The sequence below is a fragment of the Oncorhynchus nerka genome, linkage group LG14 (genome assembly GCF_034236695.1).
Source record: "Oncorhynchus nerka isolate Pitt River linkage group LG14, Oner_Uvic_2.0, whole genome shotgun sequence".
In the NCBI taxonomy this organism is placed as follows: Eukaryota; Metazoa; Chordata; class Actinopteri; order Salmoniformes; family Salmonidae; genus Oncorhynchus; species Oncorhynchus nerka.
In genome coordinates, this window is record NC_088409.1 from 72,562,989 (window position 1) to 72,586,321 (window position 23,333).

The window sequence follows — 23,333 nt, forward strand, 5'->3', positions numbered from 1 at the left end:
GGAGGAGAGGGAAGTGAGATATTGGTGGATGAGGGAGGAGAGAGATATGAGGGAGGAGAGGGAAGAGAGATATGAGTGGAGAGGGAGCATTGGTTATTTTCAGAGCGTCTCATGTTATATTTATAGTCAATAAGACACACTTGCCTCCTGTCAGTGAAGGGATTAGCAGGAGCAGCTAGTTTACACAAGGAGAGGGAGAGGGAGGGAGGAGATAGATTGGAACTGAAGAGAGTAGAGATGAGAGGAAAGGAAAGGGGGAAAGAGATGAAAGAGAAATGGGTGATTGATAAGAATACATTACATTATTGACGAGAGCTGTGATGATACCAGTATTGCAATATTCTTTCCATGGAAAAAATGAAAACATGAAGCAGACAACTCTTTGGTCCTTTAAAAACCAGCTGAATGTAAAATAGTGTGTGATATAGCTTGGTAAATAAATACATGTGACTCTGGATGACAACAAAATGAAGTTTATTTCCAGCATTAGGGCTGTTTTCCTGAAAATTAAATCCGGTTTGTGTTTTGTTTCCTTGTCACAATACTGGTATCGTTTAGGCTCTAGTATTGACATGGTTTAACATGATAACAAAGGGGAAATGATTGAAATTGTCGGCAGAACATGTACAATACAATAGTTGTTTATCATTTACATAATTGTTTATCAAATTAAATCTCTCCATGACCCGTGTCTTTTTAATAGAGATAATTGGAAAATCTTCTGTATTATAAATTTAATTATCTTTTTATCTCTATCTTAATGTTCACTAATGCCATTCATAGCCAGTATGAATCATTGGCTCAAAGTAATTCTCGCACATGGTAAAGCAGTGTGTTAGTTCCTCTCCAACACCTGTTTTGCTCTGCACTACAGTGTGTGTCCTAAATAGCACCCTATTCCTTATATAGTGCACTATGAAGGTTATTCCCTATATAATGCACTATAAAGGCTATTCCCTATATAGTGCACTATAAAGGCTATTCCCTATATAATGCACTATAAAGGCTATTCCCTATATAATGCACTATAAAGGCTATTCCCTATATAGTGCACTATAAAGGCTATTCCCTATATAATGCACTATAAAGGCTATTCCCTATATAGTGCACTATAAAGGCTATTCCCTATATAATGCACTATAAAGGCTATTCCCTATATAGTGCACTATAAAGGCTATTCCCTATATAGTGCACTATAAAGGCTATTCCCTATATAATGCACTATAAAGGCTATTCCCTATATAATGCACTATAAAGGCTATGCACTATAAAGGCTAGTCCCTATATAATGCACTATAAAAGCTATTCCCTATATAGTGCAATATAAAGGCTATTCCTTATATAGTGCACTATGAAGGCTATTCCCTATATAGTGCACTATAAAGGGAATAGGGTGCCATTTAGGAAGCAGACAGTTAGGTAGGTAGAAATAAAGTGACACCCACTCAATATTTTGACACCTGTCTGGCATGTGTGATGTCAGACATTGTCCCATGGTTCTCTGAATAAAGCTGTGCCCCATACAGTGCTCTTCTCCCTCACTGTTCCTTCTCGGCCAACACTAACACTTCTGCCTTTTCCATCAGCCCACTCCCTACCTCAATGACATACCAATGCCAGTCATTTGTGGAAATGAGTAGGAATTGAAATCATGAATTGAAAAGAACAACTACAGGCAGCTCAGTAATTAAATCGTATACATGTTCTCAATGGAAAATGACTGGAATGGAACTGGCCCCAAGCCTTGATTATGAACTTTGTACAGTATGATGGGCTGTATGATGGGCTGTATGGTACAGTGTGATGGGCTGTATGTACAGTATGATGACATGTATGTACAGTATGATTGGCTGTATGTACAGTATGATGACATGTATGTACAGTATGATGGGCTGTATGTACAGTATGATGACATGTATGTACAGTATGATGGGCAGTATAGTATGATGGGCTGTATGTACAGTATGATGGACATGTATGTACAGTATGATGGGCTGTATGTACAGTATGATGGGCTGTATGTCCAGTATGATGGGCAGTATAGTATGATGGGCTGTATGTACAGTATGATGGTCAGTACAGTATGATGGACATGTATGTACAGTATGATGACATGTATGTACAGTATGATGGGCTGTATGTACAGTATGATGGGCTGTATGTCCAGTATGATGGGCAGTATAGTATGATGGGCTGTATGTACAGTATGATGGACATGTATGTACAGTATGATGACATGTATGTACAGTATGATGGGCTGTATGTACAGTATGATGACATGTATGATGGGCTGAATCTACAGTATGATGGGCAGTATAGTATGATGGGCAGTATGATATGCTGTATCTACAGTATGATGGGCTGTATGATGGGATGTATGTACAGTATGATGGGCTGTATGTACAGTATGATGGGCTGTATGAGGTGCTGTATGTACAGTATGATGGGCTGTATGTACAGTATGATGGGCTGTATGTACAGTATGATGGACATGTATTGTTCAGTATGATGGTCTGTATGTACAGTATAATGGTCTGTATGTACAGTATAATGGGCTGTATGTACAGTATGATTGGCTGTATGTACAGTATGATGGGCTGTATGTACAGTATGATGGGCTGTATGTTCAGTATGATGGACATGTATTGTTCAGTATAATAGGCTGTATGTACAGTATGATGGGCTGTATGTACAGTATAATGGGCTGTATGTACAGTATGATTGGCTGTATGTACAGTATGATGGACATGTATTGTTCAGTATAATGGGCTGTATGTACAGTATGATGGGCTGTATGTACAGTATAATGGGCTGTATGTACAGTATGATTGGCTGTATGTACAGTATGGTGGACATGTATTGTTCAGTATGATGGACATGTATTGTTCAGTATAATGGGCTGTATGTACAGTATGATGGGCTGTATGTACAGTATAATGAGCTGTATGTACAGTATGATGGACATGTATTGTTCAGTATGATGGTCTGTATGTACAGTATAATGGTCTGTATGTACAGTATAATGGGCTGTATGTACAGTATGATTGGCTGTATGTACAGTATGATGGGCTGTATGTACAGTATGATGGGCTGTATGTTCAGTATGATGGACATGTATTGTTCAGTATAATAGGCTGTATGTACAGTATGATGGGCTGTATGTACAGTATAATGGGCTGTATGTACAGTATGATTGGCTGTATGTACAGTATGATGGACATGTATTGTTCAGTATAATGGGCTGTATGTACAGTATGATGGGCTGTATGTACAGTATAATGGGCTGTATGTACAGTATGATTGGCTGTATGTACAGTATGGTGGACATGTATTGTTCAGTATGATGGACATGTATTGTTCAGTATAATGGGCTGTATGTACAGTATGATGGGCTGTATGTACAGTATAATGGGCTGTATGTACAGTATGATGGACATGTATTGTTCAGTATGATGGACATGTATTGTTCAGTATAATAGGCTGTATGTACAGTATGATGGGCTGTATGTACAGTATAATGGGCTGTATGTACAGTATGATTGGCTGTATGTACAGTATGAAGGACATGTATTGTTCAGTATGATGGACATGTATTGTTCAGTATAATGGGCTGTATGTACAGTATGATGGGCTGTATGTACAGTATAATGGGCTGTATGTACAGTATGATTGGCTGTATGTACAGTATGAAGGACATGTATTGTTCAGTATGATGGACATGTATTGTTCAGTATAATGGGCTGTATGTACAGTATGATGGGCTGTATGTACAGTATAATGGGCTGTATGTACAGTATGATTGGCTGTATGTACAGTATGATGGACATGTATTGTTCAGTATAATGGGCTGTATGTACAGTATGATGGGCTGTATGTATATTATGATGGGCTGTATGTACAGTATGATGGGCTGTATGTACAGTATAATGGGCGGTATGTACAGTATGATGGGCTGTATGTATATTATGATGGGCTGTATGTACAGTGTGATGGGCAGTATGATGGGCTGTATGTACAGTATGTTCAGTATGATGGGCTGTATGTTCAGTATGATGGACATGTATTGTTCAGTATAATGGGCTGTATGTACAGTATAATGGGCTGTATGTACAGTATGATTGGCTGTATGTACAGTATGATGGGCTGTATGTACAGTATGATGGGCTGTATGTACAGTATAATGGGCTGTATGTACAGTATGATTGGCTGTATGTACAGTATGATGGACATGTATTGTTCAGTATAATGGGCTGTATTTACAGTATGATGGGCTGTATGTACAGTATAATGGGCCGTATGTACAGTATGATGGGCTGTATGTACAGTATGATGGACATGTATTGTTCAGTATGATGGACATGTATTGTTCAGTATAATGGGCTGTATGTACAGTATGATGGGCTGTATGTACAGTATAATGGGCTGTATGTACAGTATGATGGGCTGTATGTACAGTATGATGGACATGTATTGTTCAGTATGATGGACATGTATTGTTCAGTATAATGGGCTGTATGTACAGTATGATGGGCTGTATGTACAGTATAATGGGCTGTATGTACAGTATGATGGGCTGTATGTACAGTATAATGGGCTGTATGTACAGTATGATTGGCTGTATGTACAGTATGATGGACATGTATTGTTCAGTATGATGGACATGTATTGTTCAGTATAATGGGCTGTATGTACAGTATGATGGGCTGTATGTACAGTATAATGGGCTGTAAGTACAGTATAATGGGCTGTATGTACAGTATGATTGGCTGTATGTACAGTATGATGGGCAGTATGATTGGCTGTATGTACAGTATGATTGGCTGTATGTACAGTATGATGGACATGTATTGTTCAGTATAATGGGCTGTATGTACAGTATAATAGGCTGTATGTACAGTATGATGGGCTGTATGAGGTGCTGTATGTACAGTATAATGGGCTGTATGTACAGTATGATTGGCTGTATGTACAGTATGATGGACATGTATTGTTCAGTATAATGGGCTGTATGTACAGTATAATAGGCTGTATGTACAGTATGATGGGCTGTATGAGGTGCTGTATGTACAGTATGATGGGCTGTATGTACAGTATAATGGGCTGTAAGTACAGTATAATGGGCTGTATGTACAGTATGATTGGCTGTATGTACAGTATGATGGACATGTATTGTTCAGTATAATGGGCTGTATGTACAGTATGATGGGCTGTATGTACAGTATAATGGGCTGTAAGTACAGTATAATGGGCTGTATGTACAGTATGATTGGCTGTATGTACAGTATGATGGACATGTATTGTTCAGTATAATGGGCTGTATGTACAGTATGATGGACATGTATTGTTCAGTATAATGGGCTGTATGTACAGTATGATTGGCTGTATGTACAGTATGATGGACATGTATTGTTCAGTATAATGGGCTGTAAGTACAGTATGATGGGCTGTATGTATATTATGATGGGCTGTATGTACAGTGTGATGGGCAGTATGATGGGCTGTATGTACAGTATGTTCAGTATGATGGGCAGTATGATGGGATGTATGTACAGTTTGATGGGCTGTATGTACAGTATGATGGGCTGTATGTACAGTATGATGGGCTGTATGTACAGTATGATGGGCTGTATGTACAGTATGATGGGCTGTATGTTCAGTATGATGTACAGTATGATGGGCTGTATGTGCAGTATGTACAGTATGATGGTCTGTATGTTCAGTATGATGGGCAGTATGATTGGATGTATGTACAGTTTGATGGGCTGTATCTACATTATGATGGGCAGTATGTACAGTGTGATGGGCTGTATGTACTGAATGATGGGCTGTATGTACAGTATGATGGGCAGTATGATGGGCTGTATGGTACAGTATGATTGGCTGTATGTACGGTATGATGTGCTGAATGTACAGTATGGTGGGCTGTATGTACAGTATGATGGGCTGTATGTACAGTGTCATGGGCTGTAAGTACAGTATGATGGACATGTATTGTTCAGTATAATGGGCTGTATGTACAGTATGATGGGCTGTATGTACAGTATAATGGGCTGTAAGTACAGTATGATGGGCGGTATGTACAGTATGGTGGGCTGTATGTATATTATGATGGGCTGTATGTACAGTATGTGCAGTATGATGGGCTGTATGTTCAGTATGATGGACATGTATTGTTCAGTATAATGGGCTGTATGTACAGTATAATGGGCTGTATGTACAGTATGATTGGCTGTATGTACAGTATGATGGGCTGTATGTACAGTATGATGGGCTGTATGTACAGTATGATGGACATGTATTGTTCAGTATAATGGGCTGTATTTACAGTATGATGGGCTGTATGTACAGTATAATGGGCCGTATGTACAGTATGATGGGCTGTATGTACAGTATGATGGACATGTATTGTTCAGTATGATGGACATGTATTGTTCAGTATAATGGGCTGTATGTACAGTATGATGGGCTGTATGTACAGTATAATGGGCTGTATGTACAGTATGATGGGCTGTATGTACAGTATGATGGACATGTATTGTTCAGTATGATGGACATGTATTGTTCAGTATAATGGGCTGTATGTACAGTATGATGGGCTGTATGTACAGTATAATGGGCTGTATGTACAGTATGATGGGCTGTATGTACAGTATAATGGGCTGTATGTACAGTATGATTGGCTGTATGTACAGTATGATGGACATGTATTGTTCAGTATGATGGACATGTATTGTTCAGTATAATGGGCTGTATGTACAGTATAATGGGCTGTATGTACAGTATAATGGGCTGTAAGTACAGTATAATGGGCTGTATGTACAGTATGATTGGCTGTATGTACAGTATGATGGGCAGTATGATTGGCTGTATGTACAGTATGATTGGCTGTATGTACAGTATGATGGGCTGTATGTACAGTATGATGGGCTGTATGTACAGTATGATGGACATGTATTGTTCAGTATAATGGGCTGTATTTACAGTATGATGGGCTGTATGTACAGTATAATGGGCCGTATGTACAGTATGATGGGCTGTATGTACAGTATGATGGACATGTATTGTTCAGTATGATGGACATGTATTGTTCAGTATAATGGGCTGTATGTACAGTATGATGGGCTGTATGTACAGTATAATGGGCTGTATGTACAGTATGATGGGCTGTATGTACAGTATGATGGACATGTATTGTTCAGTATGATGGACATGTATTGTTCAGTATAATGGGCTGTATGTACAGTATGATGGGCTGTATGTACAGTATAATGGGCTGTATGTACAGTATGATGGGCTGTATGTACAGTATAATGGGCTGTATGTACAGTATGATTGGCTGTATGTACAGTATGATGGACATGTATTGTTCAGTATGATGGACATGTATTGTTCAGTATAATGGGCTGTATGTACAGTATAATGGGCTGTATGTACAGTATAATGGGCTGTAAGTACAGTATAATGGGCTGTATGTACAGTATGATTGGCTGTATGTACAGTATGATGGGCAGTATGATTGGCTGTATGTACAGTATGATTGGCTGTATGTACAGTATGATTGGCTGTATGTACAGTATGATGGACATGTATTGTTCAGTATAATGGGCTGTATGTACAGTATAATAGGCTGTATGTACAGTATGATGGGCTGTATGAGGTGCTGTATGTACAGTATAATGGGCTGTATGTACAGTATGATTGGCTGTATGTACAGTATGATGGACATGTATTGTTCAGTATAATGGGCTGTATGTACAGTATAATAGGCTGTATGTACAGTATGATGGGCTGTATGAGGTGCTGTATGTACAGTATGATGGGCTGTATGTACAGTATGATTGGCTGTATGTACAGTATGATGGACATGTATTGTTCAGTATAATGGGCTGTATGTACAGTATAATAGGCTGTATGTACAGTATGATGGGCTGTATGAGGTGCTGTATGTACAGTATGATGGGCTGTATGTACAGTATAATGGGCTGTAAGTACAGTATAATGGGCTGTATGTACAGTATGATTGGCTGTATGTACAGTATGATGGACATGTATTGTTCAGTATAATGGGCTGTATGTACAGTATGATGGGCTGTATGTACAGTATAATGGGCTGTAAGTACAGTATGATGGGCTGTATGTATATTATGATGGGCTGTATGTACAGTGTGATGGGCAGTATGATGGGCTGTATGTACAGTATGTTCAGTATGATGGGCAGTATGATGGGATGTATGTACAGTTTGATGGGCTGTATGTACAGTATGATGGGCTGTATGTACAGTATGATGGGCTGTATGTACAGTATGATGGGCTGTATGTACAGTATGATGGGCTGTATGTTAAGTATGATGTACAGTATGATGGGCTGTATGTGCAGTATGTACAGTATGATGGTCTGTATGTTCAGTATGATGGGCAGTATGATTGGATGTATGTACAGTTTGATGGGCTGTATCTACATTATGATGGGCAGTATGTACAGTGTGATGGGCTGTATGTACTGAATGATGGGCTGTATGTACAGTATGATGGGCAGTATGATGGGCTGTATGGTACAGTATGATTGGCTGTATGTACGGTATGATGTGCTGAATGTACAGTATGGTGGGCTGTATGTACAGTATGATGTGCTGTATGTACAGTGTCATGGACAGTATGATGGGCTGTATGTACAGTTTAATGTGCAGTATGATGGGCTGTATGTACAGTATGATGGGCAGTATGATGGGCTGTATGTACAGTTTAATGTGCAGAATGATGGGCAGTTTAATGTGCAGTATGATGGGCTGTATGTACATTGTGATGGGCTGTATGTACAGTATGTGCAGTATGATGGGCTGTATGTTCAGTATGATGGACATGTATTGTTCAGTATAATGGGCTGTATGTACAGTATAATGGGCTGTATGTACAGTATGATTGGCTGTATGTACAGTATGATGGGCTGTATGTACAGTATGATGGGCTGTATGTACAGTATGATGGACATGTATTGTTCAGTATAATGGGCTGTATTTACAGTATGATGGGCTGTATGTACAGTATAATGGGCCGTATGTACAGTATGATGGGCTGTATGTACAGTATGATGGACATGTATTGTTCAGTATGATGGACATGTATTGTTCAGTATAATGGGCTGTATGTACAGTATGATGGGCTGTATGTACAGTATAATGGGCTGTATGTACAGTATGATGGGCTGTATGTACAGTATGATGGACATGTATTGTTCAGTATGATGGACATGTATTGTTCAGTATAATGGGCTGTATGTACAGTATGATGGGCTGTATGTACAGTATAATGGGCTGTATGTACAGTATGATGGGCTGTATGTACAGTATAATGGGCTGTATGTACAGTATGATTGGCTGTATGTACAGTATGATGGACATGTATTGTTCAGTATGATGGACATGTATTGTTCAGTATAATGGGCTGTATGTACAGTATAATGGGCTGTATGTACAGTATAATGGGCTGTAAGTACAGTATAATGGGCTGTATGTACAGTATGATTGGCTGTATGTACAGTATGATGGGCAGTATGATTGGCTGTATGTACAGTATGATTGGCTGTATGTACAGTATGATGGGCTGTATGTACAGTATGATGGGCTGTATGTACAGTATGATGGACATGTATTGTTCAGTATAATGGGCTGTATTTACAGTATGATGGGCTGTATGTACAGTATAATGGGCCGTATGTACAGTATGATGGGCTGTATGTACAGTATGATGGACATGTATTGTTCAGTATGATGGACATGTATTGTTCAGTATAATGGGCTGTATGTACAGTATGATGGGCTGTATGTACAGTATAATGGGCTGTATGTACAGTATGATGGGCTGTATGTACAGTATGATGGACATGTATTGTTCAGTATGATGGACATGTATTGTTCAGTATAATGGGCTGTATGTACAGTATGATGGGCTGTATGTACAGTATAATGGGCTGTATGTACAGTATGATGGGCTGTATGTACAGTATAATGGGCTGTATGTACAGTATGATTGGCTGTATGTACAGTATGATGGACATGTATTGTTCAGTATGATGGACATGTATTGTTCAGTATAATGGGCTGTATGTACAGTATAATGGGCTGTATGTACAGTATAATGGGCTGTAAGTACAGTATAATGGGCTGTATGTACAGTATGATTGGCTGTATGTACAGTATGATGGGCAGTATGATTGGCTGTATGTACAGTATGATTGGCTGTATGTACAGTATGATTGGCTGTATGTACAGTATGATGGACATGTATTGTTCAGTATAATGGGCTGTATGTACAGTATAATAGGCTGTATGTACAGTATGATGGGCTGTATGAGGTGCTGTATGTACAGTATAATGGGCTGTATGTACAGTATGATTGGCTGTATGTACAGTATGATGGACATGTATTGTTCAGTATAATGGGCTGTATGTACAGTATAATAGGCTGTATGTACAGTATGATGGGCTGTATGAGGTGCTGTATGTACAGTATGATGGGCTGTATGTACAGTATGATTGGCTGTATGTACAGTATGATGGACATGTATTGTTCAGTATAATGGGCTGTATGTACAGTATAATAGGCTGTATGTACAGTATGATGGGCTGTATGAGGTGCTGTATGTACAGTATGATGGGCTGTATGTACAGTATAATGGGCTGTAAGTACAGTATAATGGGCTGTATGTACAGTATGATTGGCTGTATGTACAGTATGATGGACATGTATTGTTCAGTATAATGGGCTGTATGTACAGTATGATGGGCTGTATGTACAGTATAATGGGCTGTAAGTACAGTATGATGGGCTGTATGTACAGTGTGATGGGCAGTATGATGGGCTGTATGTACAGTATGTTCAGTATGATGGGCAGTATGATGGGATGTATGTACAGTTTGATGGGCTGTATGTACAGTATGATGGGCTGTATGTACAGTATGATGGGCTGTATGTACAGTATGATGGGCTGTATGTACAGTATGATGGGCTGTATGTTAAGTATGATGTACAGTATGATGGGCTGTATGTGCAGTATGTACAGTATGATGGTCTGTATGTTCAGTATGATGGGCAGTATGATTGGATGTATGTACAGTTTGATGGGCTGTATCTACATTATGATGGGCAGTATGTACAGTGTGATGGGCTGTATGTACTGAATGATGGGCTGTATGTACAGTATGATGGGCAGTATGATGGGCTGTATGGTACAGTATGATTGGCTGTATGTACGGTATGATGTGCTGAATGTACAGTATGGTGGGCTGTATGTACAGTATGATGTGCTGTATGTACAGTGTCATGGACAGTATGATGGGCTGTATGTACAGTTTAATGTGCAGTATGATGGGCTGTATGGTACAGTATGATGGGCAGTATGATGGGCTGTATGTACAGTTTAATGTGCAGAATGATGGGCAGTTTAATGTGCAGTATGATGGGCTGTATGTACATTGTGATGGGCAGTGTGTACAGTATGATGGGCTGTATGTACAGTGTCATGGCCAGTATGATGGGCTGTATGTACAGTTTAATGTGCAGTATGATGGGCTGTATGTACAGTATTATGATGTGCAGAATGATGGGCAGTATGATTGGCTGTATGTATAGTTTGACGGGCAGCATGTACTGAATGATGTGCTGTATGTACTGAATTATGGGCTGTATGATGGGCAGTATGTTGGGCAGTATGGTGTACAGTTTGATGGGCTCTATGATGTACAGTACGATGGGCTGTTTGATGGGCAGTATGTGCAGTATATTGGGCTGTATGATGTACAGTGCGATGGGCTGTTTGATGGGCAGTATGTGCAGTATGATGGGCTGTATGTACAGTATGATGGGCTGTATGTACAGTATGATGGTCTGTATGTTCAGTATGATGGGCTGTATGTACAGTATGATGGGCTGTATGTACAGTATGATGGTCTGTATGTTCAGTATGATGGGCTGTATGTACAGTATGATTGGCTGTATGTACAGTATGATGGACATGTATTGTTCAGTATAATGGGCTGTATGTACAGTATAATAGGCTGTATGTACAGTATGATGGGCTGTATGAGGTGCTGTATGTACAGTATAATGGGCTGTATGTACAGTATGATTGGCTGTATGTACAGTATGATGGACATGTATTGTTCAGTATAATGGGCTGTATGTACAGTATAATAGGCTGTATGTACAGTATGATGGGCTGTATGAGGTGCTGTATGTACAGTATGATGGGCTGTATGTACAGTATAATGGGCTGTAAGTACAGTATATAGTATTCCACTAACCTCACTGCAACTCCCCTCCAAGTCTCCGACCACTACCTTGTATCCTTTTCCCTCTTGCTCTCATCCAACACTTCCCACACTGCCCCTACTCGGATGGTATCGCGCCGTCCCAATCTTCGCTCTCTCTCCCCCGCTACTCTCTCCTCTTCCATCCTATCATCTCTTCCCTCTGCTCAAACCTTCTCCAACCTATCTCCTGATTCTGCCTCCTCAACCCTCCTCTCCTCCCTTTCTGCATCCCTTGATTCTCTATGTCCCCTATCCTCCAGGCCGGCTCGGTCCTCCCCTCCCGCTCCGTGGCTCGACGACTCATTGCGAGCTCACAGAACAGGGCTCCGGGCAGCCGAGCGGAAATGGAGGAAAACTCGCCTCCCTGCGGACCTGGCATCCTTTCACTCCCTCCTCTCTACATTTTCCTCTTCTGTCTCTGCTGCTAAAGCCACTTTCTACCACTCTAAATTCCAAGCATCTGCCTCTAACCCTAGGAAGCTCTTTGCCACCTTCTCCTCCCTCCTGAATCCTCCTCCCCCTCCCCCCTCCTCCCTCTCTGCAGATGACTTCGTCAACCATTTTGGAAAGAAGGTCGACGACATCCGATCCTCGTTTGCTAAGTCAAACGACACCGCTGGTTCTGCTCACACTGCCCTACCCTGTGCTCTGACATCTTTCTCCCCTCTCTCTCCAGATGAAATCTCGCGTCTTGTGACGGCCGGCCGCCCAACAACCTGCCCGCTTGACCCTATTCCCTCCTCTCTTCTCCAGACCATTTCCGGAGACCTTCTCCCTTACCTCACCTCGCTCATCAACTCATCCCTGACCGCTGGCTACGTCCCTTCTGTCTTCAAGAGAGCGAGAGTTGCACCCCTTCTGAAAAAACCTACACTCGATCCCTCCGATGTCAACAACTACAGACCAGTATCCCTTCTTTCTTTTCTCTCCAAAACTCTTGAACGTGCCGTCCTTGGCCAGCTCTCCCGCTATCTCTCTCAGAATGACCTTCTTGATCCAAATCAGTCAGGTTTCAAGACTAGTCATTCAACTGAGACTGCTCTTCTCTGTATCACGGAGGCCCTCCGCACTGCTAAAGCTAACTCTCTCTCCTCTGCTCTCATCCTTCTAGACCTATCGGCTGCCTTCGATACTGTGAACCATCAGATCCTCCTCTCCACCCTCTCCGAGTTGGGCATCTCCGGCGCGGCCCACGCTTGGATTGCGTCCTACCTGACAGGTCGCTCCTACCAGGTGGCGTGGCGAGAATCTGTCTCCTCACCACGCGCTCTCACCACTGGCGTCCCCCAGGGCTCTGTTCTAGGCCCTCTCCTATTCTCGCTATACACCAAGTCACTTGGCTCTGTCATAACCTCACATGGTCTCTCCTATCATTGCTATGCAGACGACACACAATTAATCTTCTCCTTTCCCCCTTCTGATGACCAGGTGGCGAATCGCATCTCTGCATGTCTGGCAGACATATCAGTGTGGATGACGGATCACCACCTCAAGCTGAACCTCGGCAAGACGGAGCTGCTCTTCCTCCCGGGAAGGACTGCCCATTCCATGATCTCGCCATCACGGTTGACAACTCCATTGTGTCCTCCTCCCAGAGCGCTAAGAACCTTGGCGTGATCCTGGACAACACCCTGTCGTTCTCAACTAACATCAAGGCGGTGGCCCGTTCTTGTAGGTTCATGCTCTACAACATCCGCAGAGTACGACCCTGCCTCACACAGGAAGCAGCGCAGGTCCTAATCCAGGCACTTGTCATCTCCCGTCTGGATTACTGCAACTCGCTGTTGGCTGGGCTCCCTGCCTGTGCCATTAAACCCCTACAACTCATCCAGAACGCTGCAGCCCGTCTGGTGTTCAACCTTCCCAAGTTCTCTCACGTCACCCCGCTCCTCTGCTCTCTCCACTGGCTTCCAGTTGAAGCTCGCATCCGCTACAAGACCATGGTGCTTGCCTACGGAGCTGTGAGGGGAACGGCACCTCAGTACCTCCAGGCTCTGATCAGGCCCTACACCCAAACAAGGGCACTGCGTTCATCCACCTCTGGCCTGCTCGCCTCCCTACCACTGAGGAAGTACAGTTCCTGCGCAGCCCAGTCAAAACTGTTCGCTGCTCTGGCCCCCCAATGGTGGAACAAACTCCCTCACGACGCCAGGACAGCGGAGTCAATCACCACCTTCCGGAGACACCTGAAACCCCACCTCTTTCAGGAATACCTAGGATAGGATAAAGTAATCCTTCTCACCCCCTTAAAAGATTTAGATGCACTATTGTAAAGTGGCTGTTCCACTGGATGTCTTAAGGTGAACGCACCAATTTGTAAGTCGCTCTGGATAAGAGCGTCTGCTAAATGACTTAAATGTAAATGTAAATGTAATAATGGGCTGTATGTACAGTATGATTGGCTGTATGTACAGTATGATGGACATGTATTGTTCAGTATAATGGGCTGTATGTACAGTATGATGGGCTGTATGTACAGTATAATGGGCTGTAAGTACAGTATGATGGGCTGTATGTATATTATGATGGGCTGTATGTACAGTGTGATGGGCAGTATGATGGGCTGTATGTACAGTATGTTCAGTATGATGGGCAGTATGATGGGATGTATGTACAGTTTGATGGGCTGTATGTACAGTATGATGGGCTGTATGTACAGTATGATGGGCTGTATGTACAGTATGATGGGCTGTATGTTCAGTATGATGTACAGTATGATGGGCTGTATGTGCAGTATGTACAGTATGATGGTCTGTATGTTCAGTATGATGGGCAGTATGATTGGATGTATGTACAGTTTGATGGGCTGTATCTACATTATGATGGGCAGTATGTACAGTGTGATGGGCTGTATGTACTGAATGATGGGCTGTATGTACAGTATGATGGGCAGTATGATGGGCTGTATGATTGGCTACAGTGTGCTGAATGATTGGTGGGCTGTATGTACAGTATGATGGGCTGATGTGTGTCTGGAATGATGGGCTGTATGTACAGTTTAATGGTGGGCTGTATGTACAGTATGATGGGCTGTATGTATGGTGGGCAGTATGATGTTAATGTGCAGTATGATGGGCAGTATGATGGGCTGTATGTACAGTTTAATGTGCAGAATGATGGGCAGGCTGTATGTACAGTTGTGATGGGCAGTGTGTACAGTATGATGGGCTGTATGTACAGTGTCATGATGCCAGTTTATGATGGGGGCTGTATGTACAGTTTAAGTGATGGGCTGTATGGCCAGTATGATGGGCTGTATGTACAGTTTAATGTAGTATGATGGGCTGTATGTACAGAATGATGGAATGATGGGCAGTATGATTGGCTGTATGTATAGTTTGATGGGCAGCATGTACTGAATGATGTGCTGTATGTACTGAATTATGGGCTGTATGATGGGCAGTATGTTGGGCAGTATGGTGTACAGTTTGATGGGCTCTATGATGTACAGTACGATGGGCTGTTTGATGGGCAGTATGTGCAGTATATTGGGCTGTATGATGTACAGTGCGATGGGATGTTTGATGGGCAGTATGTGCAGTATGATGGGCTGTATGTACAGTATGATGGGCTGTATGTACAGTATGATGGTCTGTATGTTCAGTATGATGGGCTGTATCTACAGTATGATGGGCAGTATGAGGGGCTGTATGTACTGAATGATGGGCTGTATGTTGGGCAGTATGATGGGCAGTATTTTGGGAAGTATGATGGGCTGTATGTACTGAATGATGGGCAGTATGTACTGAATGATGGGCAGTATGTACTGAATGATGGGCAGTATGTACTGAATGATGGGCTGTATGATGGGCAGTATGTTGGGCGGTATGTACTGAATGATGGGCTGTATGTTGGGCAGTATGATGGGCAGTATGTTGGGCAGTATGTTGGGCTGTATGATGGGCAGTATGTTGGGCAGTATGATGGGCAGTATTTTGGGAAGTATGATGGGCTGTATGTACTGAATGATGGGCTGTATGATGGGCAGTATGTACTGAATGATGGGCAGTATGTACTGAATGATGGGCTGTATGATGGGCAGTATGTTGGGCGGTATGTACTGAATGATGGGCTGTATGTTGGGCAGTATGATGGGCAGTATGATGGGCAGTATGTTGGGCAGTATGATGGGCAGTATGATGGGCAGTATGATGGGCTGTATGTTGGGCAGTATGATGGGCAGTATGTTGGGCAGTATGATGGGCAGTATGATGGTCAGTATGTTGGGCAGTATGATGGGCAGTATGTTGGGCAGTATGATGGGCAGTATGATGGGCAGTATGTTGGGCAGTATGATGGGCAGTATGTTGGGCAGTATGATGGGCAGTATGTACTGAATGATGGGCAGTATGATGGGCAGTATGTACTGAATGATGGGCTGTATGATGGGCAGTATGCTTGGCGGTATGTACTGAATGATGGGCTGTATGTTGGGCAGTATGATGGGCAGTATGTTGGGCAGTATGTTGGGCGGTATGTACTGAATGATGGGCTGTATGTTGGGCAGTATGATGGGCAGTATGTTGGGCAGTATGTTGGGCAGTATGTTGGGCAGTAGTAAAAGGACAGGACTAATGAATGGATTGCTGGAAGCCCTCTTTCTTGGTTGTGTTGTTTGTGTGTGCAGATTATCTATGTTTATCCTCTGTCTTCTCTCCTGTCTTCCCCTCTGCTGTCCTGTCCTCTCTGCTCTGCTCTGATCTCTCTTCCCTCTTCTCCTCTACCAGGCAGCTGTGGCTCTGCAGCAGGTGGGCTGGCAGGAGGTGTACCCCATGGACTTCTACTCCAATCAGAGCCTGGGGCCATGGGCGCCCAACCACCCCGACAACCAACCAGCTCGGCCCACCCGCAAACAGACACAGGTGAGGGGGGGGTGAAACCAAGTGTGTCCAAAATGCTTGAAGCCTCTCGTGTGTGTGTGTGTGTCATGTGCCTTAAATGGACGCGCTTACTAAGAGGGAGCGCGTCACCATGGTGACACCCAGCGGTACACTGACAACAGAACACATTTCATGATTTCACATTTCTTCTTTGACTTCTTTGATCAACAATCAAATGTATGCATTCCCTTTGGAGGAATATTTCCTTGCTATGAACATTCCTTGTGAGTTTTCCTGTCATTGTATCAGGAGTAGGTAATATTAGGGGTAGGCACTGTCACAGTTCCAAATGTTAACTCTCTCCCACTGTTTCCCTACAGAAGACTGGCTCACAGCCAGCCCCTATCTCCATTCCCTCACAGCAGTCTAAACTGTGTGGACAGAACCAGTGCGCCCCTTTTGGCTGTCAGGGAGAATGACATGTACACCTCCACTGCTGGAGGGCTTTCACTCTGAGCCCTGCTCAACACCTCACCTCCCCCAGGAGACAGAGAGCAGTACAGAGAACCAGAGACACTTCACCTCAGATACCCCTCCATTATATTTACTGTCCTGATGGAATGGACCTTACTGCATCAAAGTTTGAGAGAGAGAGATTTAATATTTTAACCAACATGTCTACCAATCAGTAGCAGTTAGAAGTGTGTGTCAGACAGGAGCTCCTGGTTGTGTATTAGTCAGTCACTACTTGCTCTCCACTCATTATTTATTAATGACAGGAGTCTTTCAGTGTGTGTGTGTGTGAGATGTGGCCTAGGCTGGTTCCCTGAGTACATCTCCTTACTTTATCTACCACAGTCTCTTTGATGTCACACGTACGGCACCTCTCTGATGTCACAAGCCCCCCCCCCGATAAGGCCTGCTGTGCTGCAGCTTCTACTCAGATCAGTCACAGCCACATCTCATTCGAATCACAAGCACAGGTGCTAGATACTGCTGGTCCCACCAGATGCCCAGGTCCTCGATGTTGTATTGGGTAATGTGCTACGTCACTGTATATAATATCACATTACACCATGCTCGACACCTCAGCGTTTCCCTCACAAGGCTAGCTAGTGAGTTATAAAGGTGTTTGTTTACTGGCTGTTGTCTTGTTGGTTTGAATAGAAGCATTGGAAAACAGAGTTCTTTCAGTTGAGGTATAATTGACATATTGGGAGGTGGGGATTTGGCAGGAGATTGCATTCAACAGATAAATAAAGAATCTTCACTCCCTAATGCTTGTAGGATCTGCAGAGAAAATATCAAACTTAATTAAGCTGAGAACTTTTGTGGATTGCAAAGCCAAACGGAATATCCTCTCTAGTGTCTCTCTTCGCTGTTTACTTCTTTATTGTCCAGTGTCTGGATCCTTACCCACAGACAATCCCTACCTACATCTTTTAAAACATAAACACTATAGCACTGTACCTGTCCACAGCCCTGGGATATGTTTATTAAGCACAGGCACGGAATAATGTTTTTAAATGGAGACAGAAATGAGCATGCTAAACCAATATGTCTAGGTAGTACTTCCTCTGTTTCAAACTATTTGCTTTTTTTCTTGGTAACTGAAGTAACCCAAGTATTTGCACCACCTCTACTCTCAGACTTGCCTTCCACAGAGACTCTGATCCAATGCACATATATGGCCAAATGCAGAAAAACATGTTATGTGAGAAAATTCTCCCCGTATGATCTGTGGTGTATTGTGTCAGACATTTTGCACCACAGGTTCATTGGACCAGAGATGAAGTGGGAGGCAGTGGCCACTAGATGGAGAAATCTGCATAGCCAGTGTGTTTTAGCCCCACTCTGATAGTGCTGCTAAATCACCAGAGCTCATGGGGGATTGATTTATCACTGTTTTGTATGGCAGTGTAGTGGGTGAGTGTGCTTGGGGGTGTCCTTCCAAGAACCCTGTGTGCTTTTTGTATTCAGTGTGTGTAATTGTTTCCAGATGTTTGGGGAATGTGACTCCACTCTCTTCCATCTCCCTTGGCATCCCTCCCCCTCTCCCTCTCTCTCTCCAAATGTTTTTGCCATCATGTTTCTTCTGCCAGCAGCTCCCCGTTTCCTGTCCCTAGGGCAGGAATGGCCAGGGTGGGGTTATGGAGGGGTTATGACTGCTTTTGACTGCTTATGAGCTTCCTGTGCACATGTGTCACGTGACTAAGTCATTTCAGTTGAATGCAGTCAGTTGTACAACTGACTAGGTATTTCCCTTTCCTTTCTCAAAGACAACAGGTGTCATGGATTACGTAGGCGTTTGACTGCTATCAGTTTGCGCTGTACGGTCAGCTGGTGTTTATTGTAACCCAGTTCCTATGTTGGTCACCCAAAACCATTATATTGATATCCCCCAAATAAAATAAAACATTTGAGACCTCTTAATATATGTGTTAATATATAGGTCATAGTGTATCGCAGGAGGTTGGTGGGATCTTAATTGGGGAGGACAGGCTCAGGGTAACAGCTGGAGCCGCATCAGTGGAATGGTATCAAATATATCAAACGCATGGTTTCTATGTGTTTGATGCCATTCCATTTGCACTGTTCCAGACATTATTATGAGCCGTCCTCCCCTCAGCAGCCTCCACTGTAGTATATCTTAAATAACACTTTTGTAAAACCCAAAGATGTGTTGCACCAACTGCACTTACTTTCAGACTCCTAGTATGTGCTTGTTTGTTTGTTTGTTTGTTTGTTTGTTTGTTTTTCTGGTCCAGAGAAGGCTCCTCAGAGGAGGAAGGGGAGGACCATTCTCCTCAGTGAATTTCATGCAAATAAAATTGTAAAACATTTCAAAAGTGATCCTTTTCAGATAAAACTGTATTAAATATATTCACGTCACCAAATAATTCATTAAAACACACTGTTTTGCAATGAAGGTCTACAGTGGCCTCAACAGCACTCTGTAGGGTAGCACCATGGTGTATCCAGAGGACAGCTAGCTTCTGTCCTCCACTGGGTACATTGACTTCAATACAAAACCTAGGAGGCTCATGGTTCTCACCCCCTTCCATAGACTTACACAGTAATTATGACAACGTCCAGAGGATGTCCTCCAACCTATCAGAGCTCTTGCAGCATGAACTGACATGTTGTCCACCCAATCAAAGGATCAGATAATGAATTAACTGCTTACTGATTGTACACTAACTTTACTGCATAATTGTAGCGGGTTTACTAACACATTAGTTCTATTAGCTATGTTGACTATGACGTTACTTTAACTAATATGGTGACCACAATGTAGGCTGTGTGTAGTGGTTATGATATGGTTTGGCTCGTATAGGTTTTTTCACCTGGTCACATACAGCTGATGTGTTGTGCATTCAAGTCCAAAAGTGAAGGGAAAAGGTGAGAGGAGGGGAGCACATAGATGCGAGAAGGGATACAATGTGGCTGCTATGAAAGTGAACCATGTTTACTCATGATCAGGTGTGTATTCATTCCGCTGTGGAAAAACGTTTCTTAAACGGAAGCAAACGGAGCGTAACTGGGATAAACAACTGAATTTGTCCAATAGAAACTTGTTTGCAACTGTTGGACTAATGATTCTACCCTAGATCAGCTAGATACAGGGAAGAGTGTGCAAAGGGGTATTGAATGTGACCTTAACATTTTCCCTGGACCTGTATGCACCTACATTGTAAACGTTCATTCATAGGCTAGGTTGTAGCAACCTTATGATGGGTATAGGGGAAATTCAAGAATCATGTAGTAGCCTAAACTTATCACTGTTACATTGAGCTGGGTGTATGGAATATGAATGACAGTCATCCAATATGCTGTAATAGAAATAAGATAAGCACATGAAAAAAATATGTGTCCTCCCTTATCATAAATGACACCGACCGCAACTGGTCTGGTCGTGTGTGTTTGTCACCTGTTAGGGAAGAGGCAACACTCCATTTGATGTATTCATCTACTCATTTATTTTCATGACAGCGGAGAAGCTGAGTCACAGTAGCCTCCTTCCCCTCCGCTCTCCCTTCATCTCCAATGACCCCATCAGTCCCTGTTGCCCTCCTGTGTACAGAACATTCACTCAGGGGTCTGACATCTTTAGAGGGACTGGTTATCATTTGCGCCATCCTCCCTCCACCTCTTTCATTTTGTCATCCTTCTCTTTTCTGGGTTGTTAAAGTTATTTTCTTTCACACAGACATATGAACAGATCTACAAACGTCAGACACACTTTTGCTATTTTGACAAGTTGCACAACAACAAAGGGAGAACTCTGTTTTTGTTGTTTTTCTGCAAAAGTGACTTGGAGGCTGTGTGTGTGGACTCCAGACAATGTGACTGGGCCAGCCACGGCTGGAGGAGCGCAAGCGTGGCCGGAGACAGTATATTCCATTTAGAATATTATACCACTACAAAGAAGAGTATTGCTGTCAAATTAGATTGCTACTGTATGATGTGTAATACTGTCCAGTATCGTCTACTTTCCCCAATGTTAATGGGAGCTTGGGGGTGGGAGGGGGAGGCTGGGAGAGGGAGAGGGGGGGTGGGAGGCTGAGGGCTGGCATAGGGTGGTTGGGAGGTTGAGGGCTGGGTGAGGCCTTTGCCACATTGGCAGGAAAACAAACAGCTGAATGTGGGCATTCCTGAGGGGAGGAACGATGGAATTAGACAGAGTCAGAGTTCAGTGGTAAGATATGTCAGATGACATTGATCAAGGAAGAATACAATGTAAAAGGACCATCTTGGCCTAACTTATTTGCAGTTCCAAATAATTAGTACACGTATCATCAGCATACAATCAGATGGAAGTTAACTGAGGGGGAAGTTTATTGTCATAAATGCTAATGATTATTCAGTGTTTTCAGCTCCACCGGGATCTGTAAGTGTTAATGTGAGAAAAAGCTGGTGGGTGTGGGCAGAATGTGTGTGGGCACGGACAGAATAGATAGGAATATGAAGGAAGGTTGCTAGGAGGTTGGATAAAATACTTTGATGGAGGAAAAATGAAGTGTTGTAAAGATATGAGTAATTCTGTGTGGGAGGTCAGTCTGTCTCTTATCAGCCTGCCAAATGCCAGCCCAGCACAATGCTGCCATGGATTATCTCTCTAGTGCTTTTAAATACCTGTAGAAAAAGACTGCTTCATTGTCTGTGTTCTTCTCTCATAGTTTCTCTTTAATTCAATAATTTCCTCACACTCTCTTTCACACTTAATCTCCTTAGTGACAAACTGTGTCTTTAGGGCATTATTGAAGTGCTGACATGACATAGTGTAAACTGGTATAGTGCATTAGTAATAATAATAATTGGAGAAGGATTTTTCCTGCATTTATGCAAATGCACACACACACACAACCCCTAGGTGAAGTATGGAGAGTCCACACAGGGAATCCCTAGTCGACAGCATTACTGCCATGTGGTTGTCGTGCCCCTCAGTCAATTGAAAGGTCAGCCTATCTCAGGACTGGTAAGAAGACACTACTGGCATTCAGGCTACTGCCATTCACTTTGTTACAGGCTGCATCCCAAATGGCACCATATTCCTATAGTGCACTCCTTTTGACCAGGGGCAGGGCCCATAGAGGGCCTTTTGGGATGCACCCACAGTGTCCTAAGTTGTCATGTATTGAAGATGCACTAAATGACCAAAGGTAAGTGGACACCTGCTCATTGAACATCTCATTCCAAAATCACTGTCATTCATATGGAGTTGGTCCCCCCCTTTGCAACTATAACAGCCTCTACTCTTCTGGGAAGGCTTTCAACTAGATGTTGGAACATTGCTTCAGGGACTTGCTTCCATTCAGCCACGAGCATTAGTGAGGTCGGGCTCTGATGTTGGGCAATTAGACCTGGCTCACAGTCTGCATTCCAATTCATCCCAAAGGTGTTCAATTGGGTTGAGGTCAGGGCTCTGTGCAGGCCAGTGAAGTTCTTCCATACAGATCTCGACAAACCATTTCTGTATGGATCTCACTTTTCTGCACGGGGGCATTGTCATGCTGAAACAGGAAAGGAAGGTTGTTAGGAGGTTGCCCAAACACAAAGTTGGAAGCAGAGAATCATCTAGAATGTCATTGTTCGCTGTAGCTTTGAGATGTTCCTTCACTGGAACTAAGGGGCCTACCCCGAACCATGGAAAAACAGCCCAGACTATTATTCCTCCTCCAAACTTTACAGTCAGCACTATGCA

At 42.8% G+C, this 23,333-nt stretch overlaps 1 protein-coding gene across 2 annotated transcripts in view; it reads left to right on the top strand.

Moving 5' to 3' along the window:
• Positions 1-19,977, top strand: part of LOC115118172 (2-(3-amino-3-carboxypropyl)histidine synthase subunit 1-like) — a 144,792-nt gene extending 124,815 nt beyond the window's left edge. The window contains exons 11-12 of one of the 2 annotated variants that reach the window (XM_065000362.1): positions 17,036-17,170; positions 17,509-19,977. In XM_065000362.1, coding sequence (XP_064856434.1) covers positions 17,036-17,170; positions 17,509-17,607 — 234 coding nt within the window. In that variant the 3' untranslated portion in view covers positions 17,608-19,977. The remainder of the gene's footprint in view (positions 1-17,035; positions 17,171-17,508) is intronic. The other variant, XM_065000363.1, reaches the window with a different exon arrangement.
• The last annotated feature ends 3,356 nt before the right edge of the window (positions 19,978-23,333 follow it).